Source organism: Fulmarus glacialis, unplaced genomic scaffold, assembly GCF_000690835.1.
Source record: "Fulmarus glacialis isolate BGI_N327 unplaced genomic scaffold, ASM69083v1 scaffold43817, whole genome shotgun sequence".
Lineage (NCBI taxonomy): Eukaryota > Metazoa > Chordata > Aves > Procellariiformes > Procellariidae > Fulmarus > Fulmarus glacialis.
In genome coordinates, this window is record NW_009225956.1 from 1 (window position 1) to 19,949 (window position 19,949).

The 19,949-nt window shown below is 38.3% G+C and overlaps 1 protein-coding gene across 1 annotated transcript in view; it reads left to right on the plus strand.

The window, feature by feature from the left end:
• Positions 1-1,090: 1,090 nt before the first annotated feature.
• LOC104080302 (ATP-dependent (S)-NAD(P)H-hydrate dehydratase {ECO:0000255|HAMAP-Rule:MF_03157}-like) overlaps positions 1,091-19,949 on the plus strand; it is a 23,540-nt gene continuing 4,681 nt past the window's right edge. Inside the window, exons 1-4 of the mRNA XM_009582649.1 lie at positions 1,091-1,425; positions 4,815-4,965; positions 6,261-6,306; positions 7,925-8,013. Coding sequence (XP_009580944.1) covers positions 1,146-1,425; positions 4,815-4,965; positions 6,261-6,306; positions 7,925-8,013 — 566 coding nt within the window. The 5' untranslated portion in view covers positions 1,091-1,145. The remainder of the gene's footprint in view (positions 1,426-4,814; positions 4,966-6,260; positions 6,307-7,924; positions 8,014-19,949) is intronic.

Below are 19,949 nucleotides of genomic sequence, written 5' to 3' on the forward strand. Positions count from 1 at the left end.
CCCCCGCACCTTGCTCGTCCCCGAAAGCTCCCCCTCCGCCCAACGCCGCCTGGAAGGGGAGCGGGCTGCTGCGGGGGGGCGGGAAATGCTGCAAACCGGCTAGGGGGAGATGCTAGGGGACGGAGACCGTAGTGAGTTTTTATCGGCGTTTATCAATGGGAAACCAATGGAGAACTAGCGCAGAGATTATCGAGACAAAGTGTCAGGTAGCACTGGACAAGAAAATAGGCATCCTTCTCGCTGGAGGATTTTTCCGTTCCCTGCAGACTATGTGCAGTTTTGTTAATCGGTGTTAAAACGACGATGACGATAATACCTGAAAAATCTGCTTATTGTTGCAGATAGGCCAGAAAGCTAGGGGAGAGCTTTTACGTAATTAATTGCTTGAGTTGTTTCAGTAACACTGCTTCTAACTTTAGCAGGCTTGCGGACAGAAGCAGCCCTTAGATAAAGCCTGTCCCTTCCTTGCTCATTCTTTACCCTCAGCTCCGTATTTGTGTTGTGGAGGTTGGGGGGGCAGTGTTATTTGTTTGTTTTAAATCTAGATTCATGCCGTAGTTTTAATACAAACATGAACCTGTCTTCAGAAGTTGACGTCACTGAGGAATCAGCCAATTGGTTGACGTTTAACCAACCTTCTTTTTACATATAAACCCCATCAAAGAATTGTTTACACTGATGTTCTTTTGAAATGCAAATCCACAATGCCAACAGATGGAAACTCAATTTAGATTAATGTAATTACCTGCAATACACAAATGAGGCTATACTATTTAATAGCCTTCACTTAAACCTTTTTAGAAGATCAAAAAGACTCCTATTGTTGAAGTTTAGTACTACAACAATTAAAAGATGCCCCTGTGTAATTTTTGTGTTACCTTTATAACTTTGCAGAAGCTTGTGTTTTTGCTTTGGTACTCTGAAATAATTACAATTCACATTGAAAAAGAATAATACCTTTGTGACGTGTTAGGTCCACATCTTATAGGTAGATTTTTTTGCTGCTTTCTTCTTAGCACTTCGGGAAAATAATTGTCTGTCCTCTTGTTTTAGGCTTTAAAGAAATCAATGCTCCAACTATTACCCCACCTCTCAATCAGCCCAAAAGGTCAAAAAAACGCCATGCAAATTTAACGTTGGATAAAATGATGGAAAAATTCCTGCAGCAGAGCGTGGATACAGAAGAGAAATTTTACAGATACGAAGAGCAGAGGCTCAAAATTGAGGACAAGCGTCGGGAAGCTGAGCATGCTCGAGAGCTCCAGATGTTACAGATGTTGGGACAGATGTTGGCAGGAATTTCTTCTACGGTATCACAAAGGTCACAATCTATACCAGCGAGTCCACCTCAGAGGGCGAACCATCGTTCATATGGGGATAACTTTAATTATAATGCTATGACAGCAGCACTTTCTCCACCGATAGGTACTTCCTTCTATAGCATAAAAAAAAGCTCTTTTTTTTAAACTTCTGTGTGAAAGCACTGGTAGTAAGTAGCTTTTGAAAATAAAAGCTAGTTGGAATTATTTAATACTGTGGTGAAGGTATCTGTCTGATGTAAAATGAAATTAAAATGTCATTTGTACCATTGTACTGATTATTTAATATAGATATATTAGTTAAGACAAATTTTAATGAGCGAAATCACACTTTTTGAACCCTGTAAATATTGGGGACTTCTTTCCACGTTCACGTCTCTGTAAAGTGAAGGTAGGAGAAGTTTTATATGTAAAAGGCAAGTAGTGCATTTGCTGAAAGCTGTCTGGAAACACTAGGTACCCTGTAGCGGAAATTCTGCTGCTGTTGAAGTTAACAGGCCTAACCCAGTATGTGAAGGTAAGGCTGTGCATATGGTTTTCCAGGGTTGGGAAAAGAGTGGAGTTTTGACTACACTGAAGTAAGTCAAATGTTAAAATCCAGCTTCTTTAAAATAAATTTCTTTAAATCAAAATTCTGAATCTTATCTTTTAATTAAACATCATATTACTGTAGTAGGCATAATAGAAGATGAAAATGTTGGCATATATTTTTATTCTACACCAGTTCATTTATAAATTCTTTGGGGGTCTGAATTTATTTTAAAGAAAAAGGCAAAGCAGTAACTCTAGAATTGGTATTTGTGCACAGACTTTTCCTTCCGTACCTTGTGTGTGGGCCAGAAGCTGATAATCGGATATTAGCATTCATTAGCAGACTTCTCGGGATCTGTGGCTCCGTGTCATTTATCTTTATCACAGTCTCTTTGTACATGAAGGTAGATTGCGTGGGCAGGAGGAAAACAGGGATACTCTTGTCAGTGCTGAAACCAGAGTCAGCTCAGGGCTCGGTGGTTGTAGCCTGCCGCGTGGAAACGACACAAGTCTTGTTCTGTTCTAATTCTGAATTTCACACTGCTCGGGAAAAAAAAGCGTGGTTTGAAAAGAAAAAAAACCATCCAGCTTCAGTGTTGAATAATAATCTGGCACGCCAGATCCTAAAGGGCATTCTCTGACTCCTGAGAGAATCTTGGAGCCTTGTCAATTCTACGTTACATACTGCGTTTCCCTGTAAAATGCATGGGGGACTGGATGTTCAGGCCTGTTGAGGGTTTAGGCTGGCTGACTTGGTTGTGTTTCTTCTTGACTGGATAGTTGATCTGTAACATTCCTTGATGGCAGCAGACTTTCGTAGAGAAATTATGGCATACGTATGGATTTTGTTTTTAAATGTTGTTTCCACTTCTAACTTAAAAGGAAACCTGAAGTGCTTTAGAAAATTGTTTGAGGTTCTAGGCTGGGGTGATGCTACAAGGCCTTACCATTACTTCTGAAGGGTTTTTCGCCGAAAGCGTTTTATTATCTGTAAAGACTTGAAACTAAAGTTCAGTTTTTCTTGCTGGATTTCATCATATAGGTGTACAATCATACTACACTGTGCCAAAATGCATTATATATATTTAACTGTAGCAAGAGCAACTCAGGATTTTAATCTTTTAAGTGGTGAAGGTGTAACAAAGCGTTTATAATAAAATGTGAAAATAATGCTTCAGGCAGCAATCTTTTAAGGAATTAAGATTTCAGTTGTTTATAGCTAAATATGCCTTAGTGTTTCTGTAGGTAAGTGGGGCTCTATTAAGAATTGCTTTTTGCATAATTCTCTTGATTTCTCTCCATTTATTATGCAATCACTTTATATTTACATATAAACAAAAAACAGCAACAAAGAAACAGAGGACCTTCTTAACAACATTGCACTTTAAGGGTTACAAGCTATATGATAAGTATATTTCTTGTGTGGTTGAAAACCAGTGAGTGTATGAAGTATGATTTAAAGAAAACAATCTGCCCTATTTCCAGAGGAGATGAGCGTTTTGTTCTCCTCTGGGTCACTGCAATGCTATTTTGGCCATAATCCAAAATGGGGTGGTTTTTTCTTTTTTTTTTCTTTTTTTTTTCTTTTTTTTTTCTTTTTTTTTTCTTTTTTTTTTCTTTTTTGTTTTTATCTCAATAGGAATGGGATGCCTGTATTGTAGAAGGAATTTAAAAGCAAAAGTCAGCCAGGAGTATTTATCATTATTGAACACTAAAGCATTTTATTACTGAAGATTAGCGTGTCTGGTTTAGGTTTAGATTCTGTGAAATACGGAGAAAAAGATGCTTTCTGCTGATAGCGCACGGATGCGGAGTTTTCTTGTTTGTCACTTTTTTCCCACATTATTATGTCCAAAATTTCTGGAACAGTTTTTCCTCTGTTTTTTTTCTCCCAAAACCCCCCCCCAGATTTTGAAGTTGGGGGGTGGTTATCATGTATTACTATGTAGCAGTTCCTTGAAAGCTTTTTTAGAAGATCTGTAAAAAAGAAAGTTAACATAGCTATGGTCTAGGAGACTAATATTAATGTCCAAATAAACTGCTCTTCTGAACAGAATTGTACAGTTAATGAGGGGCTTTGTTGAAATATAAGAACTTACTCTTTTAGTGTATTTACTGCAATTTATAGTTAACACATCGTTGGGAGAAGGAAGTACTGATCTTCAAATCTGTCCCATGTTAGGTAAACAGTTTCATTCTCTTTAGTTGTAATTGTTGAAATACTTTTTTCTTCTAAATTTTTGTAGTCTTTTGAAACAGTAATTTGAATATGTAGCCTTCTGAGTGTGCAGTTGTTTTAATACGTAGCTTGACATGTAGCTTGGCATCAGAGATCTGTAGTTGTATTATAGCTAAAAATTATCTTTGTGTGATATTTGTAATGTTTGCATCTAGTGCATTGGATTATAGTTTTGCAGAAAGACTTTCAGAAAGGCTTTGTAACCACCTACCAAAATAAAAATGCAGTGAGATAGGCCCTGACTCTGCTAAGAGGTGGAAGTCTTTAAGGGGAAGCGAAAAACAAGGTAGGGTGTACGTTTAAAATGTGATTTTAGTTGCTCTGTGCTTGCTCTGTGTCTGGATTTGTTTAGTCCTTACTAAGTATACCTATTTCAGTTGAGCTTAATTATGGAAGTGATTTCAGGCTGAACTAAGAAGATATTTCTAGTTACAAAATGTTCATATAACTATTCTGGGCGGCTGTTTCTGTACCTGAGCCCTAAATTAGGACTGTGAGCGGTGAGTGGGAATAATCTCTGCATCAGACCCTAAATTAATTATTAAAATGATCACCTTCCCTAGCTACTCACTATTTTAAAGTGATGAAGCATTTGGTTTTTAGAAGGATGTCACTTCGTATATCTTCCAGTGATTTTATTAGTGTTTATGAGTGCTTAAAAGAAATGCTGATGGTAGTTTAAGAAAGAACATGCTTCAAAGTAACACTTATTTTCTTCTTTTCAGTTATAGAGAGATCTTTTTCACTGCACAGAACACACTCTCTAAAGGATATGGAGAATATTTTTCAACTGGTGCGCAATGTTATCCCTCCTCTAACAGGGAAAAGGCATAAAGGTCAAGATGGACGTATAGGCATTGTTGGAGGATGTCAAGAGTAAGTTAAACAGAAATTTGATTTTTGTTTCTGAGAGAGTTTGAGGATGTCATAAGTACTTGTAGAAGCCATTCAAACTCACCTGACATTTAAAACATGAGTATTTTCCAGAGATCTTTACTAGTCCATCATTGTGACCATGCATACTTAAAAAAGAACATGTTTCCCTGCAGTTGTGTTGCAAAATTTTGGTAGTGAATGTGGTTGAAACTTAGAACGCTGTTTGTGTCTGTGTCTACCTTCTCTGTCTTTTTTGACCACAAAACTCTCCCTGCTTTCAGTGTTAGTCTATTCCCATGATGAAGTTATAAAATAAGTAGTATAGAGTAGGACAGTGGCACGTGATTTTTTTTACATTTTGGTATCTTGGGAACTGGGTCTCCTAAATCAGGAATAGACTATTTTCTTACTCTGTACTTCTTATTTTGATAAATTGTGGTGTTTACTAGATTCTGTCAATACCTTGTTTTATGTTCTGGAGTAATAGAAATAGCATGTTTCAGGGAAAAAAGAGATACAGCATAAATCAGTTAAATGCTGTACTGACCTAGAAATAAAACAGGCTCTATTCTTTTCTTCACCACGTTCAGTAATCTGCACGATACTTTGAATGAGCCACTATACCCTCCTGTTTTTCATTTTCCCCTTTTGAAATAGAGATGGCATCTTTCTCCTGTAAAAGATCTGCTGTTGGACATCTGCCATTAATAAACATTCTATAAAGAGCAAAAAGGTGCTGTCTTATAGCTGGGTTGATTAGCCACGAGTTAGTTTTCCAGTTGGTCTAATGGGCTTAGGTTCTTACCTCTTGGCAGAAGCAGGCACCTCTGGAGGGTGATTCTGTCCATCTCTCTCTCTTCAGTCTTCATAAAGAGAATTTAGGGCAACTGGAATCACAGTTCAGGCACTTTAGTTAAGCGTCTAAAACCAGATGGGATTGATCGGGGTCACAGATCCCAGATCTGGCTTGTAAACAGTGCTCGACTCTTGTTTTGTTTGTCTCTAAACTTTTAAGTTGGTTGTCTGAGAAGTTTGCTTTTTTTGTGGCATGATCTTTATAAATATTTCTATGAAAGGATCAGGTGGCTAAGGTGAAATCCTGTGCCTTTGAAATCAAAGCAAGGTTTGAGATTGGCTTCAGTATAGCAAGATTTTATCTGTCTTCTATAGCAAAGAAAAGAGAAAGCTTTTTTTAAAATTTGCTCTTGAATTTGGGACTTCATTATGGCAGGCTGATTTCCAGATTATCTAATCTCATGACTGTGTTTCCTAACCTAAATTGTATTTCATTCTAGATACACTGGAGCACCATATTTTGCTGCAATTACAGCTCTCAAAGTGGTATGTGTTCTTCTATACCAATCCAAAATGAACTTTTCATCATTTATATTGGCTAAGTGCCATTTTTTAAAAGCATTCATTCTGTACTGCACATGAAATTTGAGTTCTAAAAGGTTTTCTATGTAACAAAGAAAACCTTAGTCCTGGATTTGTAGAAATACTTTGTAAATATGTGTCATTTGCTATGTTTTTTGTAAATATTTTCTTTGTATAAGGTAAATTTAGACATATGTCAAAAAACTGAAGATTTCAGAGGGAGAACTGTTTTATTGGAGAGTTGGATAGGAAATTTCAAAACTTGGTGAAATACTTTCTCCAAAAGTGAACAATAAAATAACTTCAGATTAATGTTTAAAGTTGTGTTTTCAGTGCTGTGGTCAGTTCTTCAGAAATTTTTTCTGGACCTGATAAGTGTGTTGAATGAAGTAACTTTCTTTCAAAACTTAAAGCTTTAGGCTAGTAAAATTCTTACGTGCTGTAAGTCTAAAGATTGTTGATTGAGTTTAATGTAATTTTTAATAGCACATTTTATTTACATTATTTAATAGTGATTATTCAAATGTAAACAAACCATGCTTACATAATACATGTACTTTTCAGTACTCTATATATAGTGTGTCAGCACTTTCAGTTCACGGTGTATGTTTTTCTTTTTGAAGATTTGTTTCAATAAGTAGGTAACCAAGCCAGACATTTCCATACCACCCCCACCCCCGCCCCCCAGGATGCCGGTTCTCAAGGATTTAAAACTGAAATTATATTATTTAATGATCTTATATAAGATATTAAGGCCACTCAGCTTTCTGTTCACTATGTGCAAATACAGTAGCATACAAGGAGGTCCTCTATTGAAGTCACTTGGTCTCAGATCATTACATGTGCACGTAAAGAGTCATAGGATCAAATCTTTGCATTGCTTAGCAGCTTGAAATGTTAAATGTGTGGTAGTAAAGCAAAGGAGACACTTTCTAAACCTTGGGAAATTTCAATATGCAAGGCAGATGCAAGATCAGGCTTTCTGGTCACTGCTTAGATAATTTTTATGTGTATGTCTGATTTTTTGAGTTGATAACAGAAGCTTGAGGCTAAATTCCTCAGCTTTAATGTTTATTTAACTTAAGGCGTGGTGCTGAAATTGTGCCAGCCTTTATCTGGTACAGATTTGGCCCATTGAATAAAAATGGTAGGACTGGAAATGTACTCATAGATTGCCATAGCTGTATCTTGCAAGTATATTACGGTATTATTTTTCCTCTCTAATGTAGCTTGTCTCTTGTTCAGCCTTTCTTTTGCCTTTCTTCTTATTGCACGAATGACATTTTAGTCTTTGCTCATCTGCAAATGAGAAACATTTCTCAAGTGAGTAAAGGTTCAAGATCTGTGTTTTCAGTCATCCTATTGGTGAGAAACAGAAAAAAATTATATTGAAGTTAGGTACAAAAAAATTTCTCCAAAACGTTGCATGGTAGTCTAAACTAAAATAGAAAAAATAATAAAATTTGCTTTACCTACTGAGAAGTAAGAATTCAGGTGAATTAGTCACTGAGTAAACTTTGGAATGATAAAGTTATTACTAAGTATAAATTTGATAATTCTGTTTGCAAATTTTCTTTTTTAGGGTGCAGATTTATCCCATGTGTTTTGTACCAAAGATGCAGCAACAGTAATCAAATCATATAGTCCAGAGCTGATTGTTCATCCAGTTCTGTAAGTGACTTATCTTTTGTTTAAATGAGCAAGTCAGGATTACTAGTTTGAACATTTCTGTCTGACAATTGACTAGTTTGCATTATTTCTTTTTCTGAGTTACTGGATGGGTGAGCTGGAGATTACAGAAACTCTTGGGGTTGTCCTTTCATTACAAACAGTTACATATTTAATATAGAACAATCAGTTGTGAATTTTTTTCATTACTGTCAAAGTACAATTTTTTAAAAAGCAAAGATCTTCCTTTCCGCTACTTGCTGACATGTGTTCTGTGGTTGTAAAGCATTTAACTGTGAACAGTAGCAAAATCCAGAACTAAGAATTACTACAAGTCAGCATTTTAGAATCTGCATTTGAAAGGCAAATAGGGTATGTTCTCTTGCTTCTTCAGGCCTAATAGTATTTAACAGTAATGTATTTTTTTTGCTCTCACTACTGTGTAGATAGTCATTTACGCAAAATTACTGGGCAAGAGAGACGCTGATTCTCATTTTTCTTCATAAGTATGTTGCATTAGATACACGCCTATTCCTGGGAATAAATGGATGTTCTAAAATGATCTAAAATACAGGGTTTATTAACAAGATGATGAAAAGTTTAATAAGCAACTGTCCTAATTGGGAAAATCAGTGTGTGCTTCCCTGAATTTGTGTTCTGAAATATGTTACTGCTTGGTGAACTTTTACAGGATAAATTGTTTCAATTAGGTGTTATGGTGGTTTACAATGAGCACTGTGAATGAGATTTAAGATGTGCGCCTAAGTATATGTCCCTGAGCTTAGCTTACACCAGTGCGTGTCAGAGTATGTTGGTGTATATAGCAAAGCTGTGATTAAGCTAGAAAAAACATAATTTAAAATTGTGTTTGTCAGATATTGCTGTCAGGAAGGATTTATGACAGTAGAAATATTTTGGTGTCTGAGAAGAATATGATCTCCCTTATGGGGACGCCTGCGGTTGGAAGCCATAAGTTTATTACATTCTAAAGGTGGCTTTCATTCTGTCGGTGTAGAGAGAGGTGCTTAGAAAGAAGTCAGTTAAACAGGCAGATATCAAGGGTTGTGTTTTGTTGTTTGGGTTTTTTTTTTTTTTCAATGCTAGAAGAAACCCATGACTTTGTGGATTTTAGGGGAAAAATGATGTTTGAAAGCAATGGGAAGGTAGAAGGGTAGGGTTTTTACCAGTCGAACTGCATTAGCCTCTAAAATCCAAAAGGCACATCTTCAGTTGATGTTCTGTCTGATACCATATAACAAATGAGATGGAGAATCTTAACTTAGGTTGTCTTGATGGATGACACTCGGGATACAGCATATGGTTGTCTTGTATGGGAAGGAGTTGACCTTGCCTTGGGAGAAGCATTTTTCATATACACAGGGTTCTTGATGTCTGTGGTAATGGAAAAGGTTAATAGGAGAAACAGAAGCAGCACAGAGAAAAAGGGAGGTGACAATGGGTAAACAGTAAGATTTCTGTTCATGGAGGACTAGATTGTGCCTACTAAATAAGGGTATTTTTTTTTATACACAGATTCTCAGTGTCTTCTGTGGAATTCAGATCTCAGTGAAAACTCTGATCTTTCTATTCGCAAAGAGAACTTTTGATTTTAAACTTAAGCTTTGTCTATAAATTCCTCCAGATGTACCAAGTCCAGTGGATCTAGAAATTTTCATATCCCTATAGCTTTAAGTCTGAAACTCAATGTTTAATACTTTTATTACAACTCTGATTAATTTCACCCAGACAGCTGGCTAATTGCATGAAGCAATGGATCTGTAAATATTGTTTATATGACATTCAAAATGAAAAAAGCAAGTATCAGAATGTTCAGATTTTGTTTGTTAAATTTTCTCATATTTTTATCTCTTCTGCTTCATTTGTGGAAAAGAGAAAACAGTCTTTTCTGGTTAGAAAGGAAAAAATCTTGACTGACTCTATTGAGCCCAGGTTTTATTCAAATTTACACAAATAGCCTATTTTTCTCGTAAGGTCCTTTGTCTTCAGTGTCACACTTTTCATATGATCTTTTATATGTTGTGGAGCCATTTGAGTTCTGCAGGCACGGCCGGCCGCTCTTGATTCAGAGCCTGATCTCTTAAACAGTCTTTGTACTTTCTCCCGGGCCGCACTTCACGCATGGAAGAACCTCCGGGTAAAACCCACCGAGCAGCTATGTCATTGTTTTCTTTTGTGTGTCTCCTTAAAACTTTGCTTTGTAATGATTTCTCCATGACCCTTCAGAGTAACTAGGTAGCTGTTGTACCACTCTCTTATTATGCTAATCATAATTATGGCCCCGTGTACTCCTCAATTCACTGTTTGAACAGCTTGGCATTTCGCCAGAGTTCAGCTGCCATTTTGTACTGCCAGGAGTCTGACATTTTATCATCTCCTCTGCGACTTGGCTGCCGCTACCTTTCCCCACTGCCCTCACCCTACAGGGGGGCTCCCGTTCCCTACTGCCTTCACCTCACAGGGGATTACCTCAAAGGAAGAACATGCTCTTTTTTTGCTGCTGCCCCCTGAATGCGAGGGCTCTTCTGGCTCGTTAGAGCTGCCGTTGCAGATCTTTGACGGCATGACTAGCGAAGGTATGTGAGAGCTAGAAGTTGCACTGTTGCGTTTCAGGTTCTTGGCAAATGTCTGTCACTTCAAGGATGCGAGGAATGTTATGTGAGAAAGATTGAGTATAATTGCAGAAGGAGGGTTATGAAAACGGGCATCCGTCTTGCAGCATTGCCAGGGCAATTCCCTGTGGCCCCAGATGCAGACCATCCTGGGATTCCTTTTGGTATAACATCCCGCACTGGGGACACCCATAACGCAACTTTCTTGTGGTTTTTGTCTCGTGACTTCATTCCCTGTTCCTGTAAGTGAAAGTAAGAGAGCTGGGACTCCATGTAGCAGCCTGGGATCTGGGAAGATGAAGCTTCAGCACCTGGCTGTGTGCATCCTCACCACCTGAGCTGAATAACAATAGCTGGGTGTCTAGGGGGCTATAAATAGTCAATATTATCAATAGTAGCTTTTCCTCTTTATTCGGGGATTCTGTCAAATGCATTATGGCCCCTTCCACGCTGACTTGGTATTAATGAAAGTATTAATTAAAAACTGACCAGCTAACCAGTTCAATATTTTTGCTGACTGACTTTCTGCTTTCCTATGGAGAAGTGAAAAGTGTGTATTGCAGAAGTCGGGGTCTTCTGAATAGTGGAGTGTACTGAGTCTTGGTCACAGCTGCCTTGCTCTTGTCACCACTACCCCTGGTTTGTGCTACATTTTTCTGTTTTCTCAGTTAATGTGCTCCTGCTGTAAACTGTGCACAAATACAGGCAAGATAAAACTTAGCTTTTGCATTCTATTAAGTTTTATTGCAGGTGCTTTCTGTGTGGATTTCTGCTGTAGATGTGTAAATACTTTCTTGCATTAGTGTTGGGAACTTTGTAGAGAACAGTTTTCAGCGGCTTTTTTTATATTCGCCGTGTTAATTACCTGGCTCAGGTCAGGTTGAATAGACTTCTTGGATACCTGTGGTGGGTTAGCTTATCCTGTCTTGATAGGCGAGTGATCACAGAGTTAAATGAGCTATATGAACCCAGCTAGTTATATATTAAAAGAAGAGAGAATAAATATGTTGTGTTAGATTCTCCTCTTGCAAGGACTTTTTCATAGTCTTACAGAATTTTTCTTTCTCTGTATACCAGGAAAGATGGAGATACTACTGCGTACCCACTTGTAACCTGGTTGTCAGACAATCTGTAGAATCAACAGTCGATATACGCCTTGATCTCCAGAGTTTTATCAGAGAAGTAGAATGAGATGTCAGGTCATTAATTTCTTGTGGTCCTGAAGAAGTCACGTAATTTTTCCATTATCTCCAAAAAAGTCACCCTTGACCTAGGTATGGATTTAAAACTTAATACCTTCCTCCCAGCTCGTTGTATCTATGGGTCTGTATGGACTAGGAAAGATTGCCAGAATTATACTGAAAGTCTTACAGTTAATTGCAGAGTTCAAGTTCTGGTTTGGATTTTGAAAAAGATTATTCTTTTCAGTTTGAAATGAAAGCAATTGGGGAGAAAACTCTCATGAGGCTGGCCTGTGTGTTGAGGCCAGTTACCATTAATGAAGAAACTTAGCTTAGATCAGGGTTGCTGGAACATATTTTACGTAGTTTCATTGTGTTTTGTCTATGTTTTGATGATCTGAAAAAATGAAGAAAGTGAATCATGGATAGTGAGCTCTTGATAAGTTATTTAACTAGTGCCAAGTCTTTTAAAGAAAGCCCAGGAACAATCTTAAGATTTTTGGCCCTTTCTAATTCATTATGTGGAGAGGAGATTCAAAAACATTGGTTCTTTGTGGGAGGAAGCTCATACCTTTTAGTTGTGTTAGCTAAGGATAGCTATTAAACACTTCCGTGTAACATGGGACTAACCTCTCTTTTTAATCGGCTCCTGGAAGAACTGCAAGAATTCTTGTCACCGGGGAAAGTCAAGGAGAAAGCACTGATTGCTCCGATTGCCAAAAAGATGCCTCCCAAGTGACTTGGCTGCTGGATCCCTATTATACCTGCAGAGAAGATGCAGGCATAAACTTTGTGATCTTTCTCCCAAACCCCATTTAGACAGCAGCCTAGCTAGGAATCACATGAGAAGGTTTTTGGTTTTTTTTTCCTAAGCACTTAGGGAGAGATAAAGGTCAGTTTGTATGTGCTGACTCAGAGAGGTATACTTACACTGTTTCTAAGCCTGTCATGCAGTGCCATGTACGAAACTTGTTTATGGACCTGTTTCCTATGTCCAGCTTTCTCGGCAAAAAGCTGCTTCTTTGTGGTATGCTGCAGAGTGAATAAAAGACAGGAGGTGTATTCCCCCCATCCTATAGTCCCTTTCCTCCCTGTTGTTGCAGAGGTCCTTATCCCAGGTGATATTAACAGAGGTTTTGCCACCTCCTCAAAATGCGAGAAGCAGCCAAAGATTTTTAGCATCACTGCGGGGAGTGCCACTGTTCTTGCTGCTTTCTGATGCGTCAGAAGGAGATGTATACATGTGTAGGAGCGTTTTACTCCAGTTAGGTCCTGGCCAAATTAATCTTTCTGAACACTTGCCATATTGCTGTGATTTGACACCAGGGTTAGATTTCTTTGGTGTTTAATCTTTCTTGAGTTTGAGTGAAGGAGGGCATGCCTGGGATTTGCTGTTGCTTTTTTTTTTAACTATTATTATTGAAGCTTTTAGGGTCTCATTCTTCTTTTTCCAGCTGACAATCAGCAAAACAGATATTTAGACTGAGACTTGTTCTGTCTTCTCATGTGTCCATAACTGATTTGAAGTACTCTAGCCTTCTGGGTATTGATTCAGCTGTCATCTGTGCCTTAAGTGTTGAATGTAAAGTAGAGAGGGATACCAATGTGATAAAAGCTTTTCACTTTATTGCTTTTAACATTAAAAAAAAAAAAAAAAAGGTGCATTAGTTTTTCTAGGGACGTTTTAAGTCCGTTTCATTCTGAGGGAAGTTAGATTGTCATCTCAACTTCATTCTCTCACTTTTGAAGTCACAGGTTTTGTTTGATTGCAGTCCATTTGGAAGCATATTTGACAGATTCTACTTATCAGGTCAGTTAACAGGAAGTATTAGTAGGTCAGGACCACTTCCATGAACTCTGAAAATATGAAGTCAAGACATTCGGTTATCATTATGCTTTTTGGGGGGATTGTCATAACACATATTGGTAATGGTGATTGAGATCAAAACATGCTACAGCTGCTTTGAAGATTTGGATATATCTAAATGCAGGTTGTAAAATGATTGTGTTGATACCTGTGGTATCTTTACAAGGCTGGATAAGATTGACCTTGAGTGCTGTTGTCATGTCTGTGTAAGAAATCTCAGAAAATAGAGTCAAGCAGTAGCTTTTTCTCCTTTGGGACTCTTTCTCACAGGGTGTGAGAGGCTCTGTGTAAGAAAAGTGACCCTATTTGTATAAAGCACTTGGGTTCGTTATTAAAGAGGTTGTTGTTGGCTCTGGTGCCTGTAGTGTGTTGACAACACTCCTGCCCAATGCTTAGTGAAACAGAAGATCTGATACTTAAATGAGAGTCTTTGGTGTCCAAGTAGCAGCTGTGGAATACATTTTGGGTTTTGACATCATTATTATGATATGAAAAATACGATACGTAAATATGGCATTTTTTTCTAAATGCATACCTCAGATAGGTTATTCACACTCTTGCTACCTTGAAGGTAGAATATGGAGCAAGTAAAGACTGTGGTATCTGCATATTTAGAACAGTCTCTTGCTATGAACCTGTGACACCAGTGCTTCTCGTGGCCGATGGGTTGCTGTTCTTGTTGTTAATACTCAGATGAAGCCTATCAGGTTCACTTCTGGTGTCTAAATTAACATATTCAATGGCTGAAAAGGAACACTTGATTTGAATAGTATTCAATCCCTCTTTCATTAGGGTCTTTGTTTTTCTTTTTCTTCTCTGTCATTTAATCAGATTGTAGCAGGAAAATAGCTATTGTCTACCCACCATTTGCAGATTAAACACTATATAAGGATCTTTCAACATCCTGGTAGGTGAAAATGACCATTTTGTCGTCTAAAATTTTGGGGGACATTTTAATATACTAATCTTAATTTACTAAATATATCTTTTTTTGGTCTCTAATTGCATCCAACCAACTTCATGCCACTGTGTTGTCGCTGAGATTTGCTCTACCTGATTGAGGTGCTTCGTGAGAGACCCACGAGTTGATAATGGGATCAGTGAGCTTTTCTAGAATAAGTTGTTATTTCCAGTTCTGTTCATGGGGGTGAAAAATGCCGTCTCAAGCCTTTGAGCTTCTGGAAATTCGGAGTTAATTTACAAGAATGATGATTTAAACATCAACAAATACAGCTACTCTTGGAATACAGAATTAGTTTAATTTTATGCTCAAACATTTTTGCACTGTTTGGTTTTGTCTTTAATTCCTTTGACCTAACCTTTCCAGAATAATCTCTCTCCCTATCTTATTTACACAGTTTCCAATAATGACCTCACCCAAGGTTTACCACAATAGTTAATAATTAACTTTCTGAGATAACTACTTAAATTGTAGAGTTACGCATTATGTCCTGTCTTTCGCTCTTTTGATGTACTGTATAGCATGACAGGATCTAAATGTCAGCAGGTCTAACATTTGATTCACATTAATGTAATTACCTGCAGTGCTTGGACAAACAAAACCGAAACTCTTTCATCCTCAGATCAGAGGCTTTTTCCCATCTTTGAAGATAAGACTCTGGGTTGGCTTTTGAAACTGCCCACTCAAAGTGGCTTTGTCTGAGTTTACGTAACAGACTTTTGCAACGGTACATTTTAATCCGTTTGGAGTTGCCTCAGTCACACCAAGTGTGCACAGATAATGAACAGAATTTGAAAAATACGCTGTCCAGCAAGGAGCCTATAGTTGATCAGATGACAACAGTCTTGCTTGTGTCCCGTGTCCTTCTCTAGCAGGAGGTCCCACTGATTGGCGTTTTGTGACGTCCAAGCCGCATCTCTGATTACTGAGGTGGTTCCAGCTCTGCCTAAAACACCTGCGAAGACCTGCGGTCCTGCTGCCTCCTGTCTGCGCTGTCACTCATGCTTATCTACTATTTCTGTAGCTCCTGATTGCACTCATGCTGACTTCACATTTTCTTGTTTCAGTGTAAAATTTGACAAGGCTGCACCTTGTCACCGTTGTTCCTTTCCCTCCTCTAGAAAGCAATGACAGTAACTGTCATTCATCCTGAATGAGGAAAGCTGCTGTGTTTAGAGCTTTCTGTGATAACTTAAAGCTATTGCTTTGGTGGCTTTTGATCCTTTGGTGAAAGCCAATCTTTGGCTGAATAAAATGCAGCGTACAGCAAAATTTTCTTTGTTTTGGGGGTTGGAGAGGGGAGTTGCGTTTCAGGTCGTAACTGTCAAGTGTTTTCCCACTCTGGACAGTGGCCAGCCTAGAATAGACTTTCAAGCAGATGGCATCTGTCAAATATCCGTTACAAATTGCTCTGGAAGATGTTTAGAAACTGTGGGTGATCTTAGGGCAGTAGCCACCATCTTTTTTTCAGGCTCTTTGTTGTTTTTGGAAAGGTTATTACGTCAAGCTTCCACCAAGATGAAGATACACAGAACTGTGTTTTAGGTCAATTTTTATTGTGATAGTGAAATACAGAAGAGTCCTGGAGAGCAAAAAGCTTGACTTAAAGATTTTATTTTCTTTATTAGCTTTTCAAAACTAAAAGGTATTATAAGAGGCTGTGAGGTTGTGCAGTAAGATAAGAAGCACAATGAGACTGTGCAGTACGAATCCAGCGATTATTGCTATAAGCACCATAACCAAACCAGTGCTGGTTTTGTATGCAAAAATAATTGGCAAGACAATTTTTTTCAGGGTGTATTGATTTTAATTTGGCAGAAGTTACCTAAAGCTACCAATAATTCACAAAGAAAATTTGTCCTCACCATTTCAGAGACTCAGCGCTGTCTAATTTGAAGAATCTTTGTAGATTTTGCCACGGAAAGTACTTTTCTCAATACAGTCTGGAGGCAGAGGAGAGAGCAAAAAGATAAATAGGCAAGATGCTGAACACCATACCTTGGCCCTGTCTACACAGGGCTTCAAGGAAGGCCAATGATAAAGCTGTTGTGTCTGTCTTCCCATGAGATCGCAGTCTTCTCAGCCTCCACTGAGCGAAGCTTTGTCTCTCTCTTCTACCTCTCACTAATAGCCAAGGAAAATTGATCAGGTAAACATCTGTGGGGTCCTTTTTCATGGTGTGTCCCCCCTCCCCGTGAGACTCTCTGTATGCTTGCTTATTTTTTTAGATCTGCTTTGACTAATGGACGATGTGTAAAGTTGATTGAATGATTGTTGATACTAGCTTTAGACTCTTCCTTACCTACTAAACTTCACAGGAATGAGACAAGTTACAGAAGCTCCTTCGGTTTTCCTTACTAATGATTCTGTTGTCTTGCAGTTGTTATTTACGTGTTTATCCTGTGATAGTTCTTTTCTGTGTGCAGTCAGAGCTTTATCGGTTGCTTTCCAGACAAGCTAAGACTTTGAGGAAGCTTTTGGGGTTTGAAGAAGTGTTGTTTGGTTGCTTAATTGAACAACAGTGAGCTGTCATAATCTAGATTTTCATCAGAATGGCATCTGATAATGTGTCACATAACACATAGTGGTTACCTGGAAGTTAAGTAGCTGTTTGAAGATCTGTTTATTCCCTGCAAATCTACAACTGTGGTCTGTCAGCAGAATCTTTAATTGCACACATCTGCACAATGGTATTGTAGTTCACTCTGCATGTTTACAGGTGTTACTGCTTGGATTCAGCTCCCAAATTATTCCTGTTGTGTATGTCCATGGTGCAGCTTGTATTTTCAAATTACGGGAAAGCCAGACTGTTTCCCAATCTCTTGCCCCATCAACCTTCCAAAAAAATTTGCTTTATTTTGGGATATCCCTGACTTTTAGTTAATCAAAGTCTCTCTGAAAGGCTTTTACCCTCTTTTCAGAAGTTCAAATGCTGTTTTCTTGTGGCCTTGCAAGAGGTTTTCTGATTCCTCTTTATATTAATCTTAGCTTTGCGCTTTGTTGCATTTGTGATTCCTGTTCTGGCAAAAAGCCAAGTCACTTATCATATAGCTCTGCATCTCTGAAGACAATACTGATTCTTGCTTACTTGATCCCTTTCTGTCAAGGCCTGAAGATTGCATCTTTTTGATCAAAGGGATGTCTTCTTCATACCTCATACCTTTCTAGATACTTTTTTAAAAAAAATACAGTGCTAATTTCAATTGTGTGTGCATGTCTTGGGCAGTGGAGGTGATAATTAAATGGAGATGTTTGAAATCAGGTTAGTAATCAAGTGGAGAAATTGGCATGAAGGGACAAAGGAAGTTAATAACGTTATTTGTGTTGAGCATAGTACACAGTGAACAGCTGAGGATCTGACTCGTGTTCTGTGCTGGTACCTCCAAAGTATTTGGGGTTTTTTTGTGTTTCTGATCCACAGGCAAACAAGGCTTTTTCTGTAGTAATAAACTAAACACTGCCAAGGAATATTTATTCCTAGGTACCCGAACATGAGTATTTGTACTGTCCAGTTATCCAAACAATCCTTGGCAAGGTTTTCGGCCCGTGCCAACTAGCTTCTCCCAACAACTTCTTCCACTGCTGAGGACCCACCAGAGTCCAGGTACTGTGCCTGATACGCAGCTTGAGCCTTACCTGCTCTGAAGCCTGAGGGTGTAGAGGCCAGCTGACCTCAGTGTCAGAGAACTCTTCTGGGCATGTTTAAATGTTTTGTATAGACTGTAGCTATTAAGTGCTAGAGGAGTGTTTTTGTGCTAAATCCCATGCTCAGGAACATTCAAGGTGACACCCCTTCCTGAAGAAAGTTACATGTTGATCATTTGTACCCTATCAGCTTTAAAATGCTACTACTTTGGTATCTGTGTGTGGGAATAAACCATAAGATGACACGATAGCTGTCCTGGTTTCGGCTGGGATAGGGTTAAATTTCTTCCTAGTGCTGTGTTTTGGATTTAGTATGAGGAGAATGTTGATAACACACTGATGTTTTCAGTTGTTGCTAAGTGCCCTTCTAGTCCAAGGACAGCTCCTATGCCTACTGACTGAGCTAGGTATACAAGATGGGAGGGAACATAATCAGGACAGCCAGCTCAGCTGGCTAATGGGGTATTCCATACCATGTGATGTCATGCTCAGTATATGAATGGTAGGCGTGATCCAGGAAGTACCGATCGCTACTTGGTTATCGGTCAGCGCGGGTGGTGAGCAATTGCATTGTGCATCACTCATTTTATATATATTACTATTATTATTATTTTCTCTTTTCTGTCCTATTAAACTGTCTTTATCTCAACCCACAAGTTTTTTTCTCCCTCTCCCCCTTCCGATTCTCTCCCTGCCCCGCCGAGGGGGTGGGGGGGAGTGAGTGAGCGGCTGTTTGGTATTTGGCTGCCTGCCAGCTTAAACCATGACAATAGCCCTTCCACCTTCAGAGAAGCTGTAGGCACAGGATATTTGTAAGGTTTCCTTAGCTGCATAACTGCAGCCGCTGTGAACATTAGGTATCTTAAAAGTGAAATTGGCGTGATGCTTCTCTGAGGCAGTATTTGTTCTGCTTTCTTTATGAAGAATCAAAATCCATCAGTTATTTTTCAGCATGTTTTTATAGCTGATTTTGCAATGTAATAGTCGTTATCACCATTTTAAATCTCTTGGCCCTTCATATGCCTTGGGTTGCTTCTTGATGTGAAGTTGCAGAGGAGTTATGTGAACGTAATGTTTGTAAAATGCTTTGAAGATGAAAAGCTCGACAGTAGGTTTTTATTATTACCAGAGGCAAAGTGAGCAGGAGTGGCTTAATGTTGGACTGTTCATTTCCCAAGAGATGGCTTTGTTTTGAAGAGTGCACATTATCAGTTGGGTTGGAGACAAAATTATCTTATTTCAATCCTGAATATAAATAAATTGGCAAACTTTCTACCTTGAGATTATTTGCATGAGATATTTGTAAAAGAGCAGAGCAGTTATGGTACTGTCTTGGCTCTGTTCTTAGCTTCATTTAATGGAACATTTATTTAATGTATTTGGCTTCTACTATCCAGAGGTATTTTGAATCCCATCCATTCAAACATCCTTTTATATATATTTTTATATATATAGCAGTGTTCTTATATCTATATGATATACAGCTATAGATGAGATATTTATTTGAGAAATACATATATTTGAGATATATATTGCTCTTCTAGAGAGAAAATCAGTTTCAGCATGTAAATAAAAAAGTGGTCTGCATTCAGAAATGGTGACATTTTATTAGAATTTGGTTCACAGAGAGTTATTTTTGTGCTCAACCTACTATA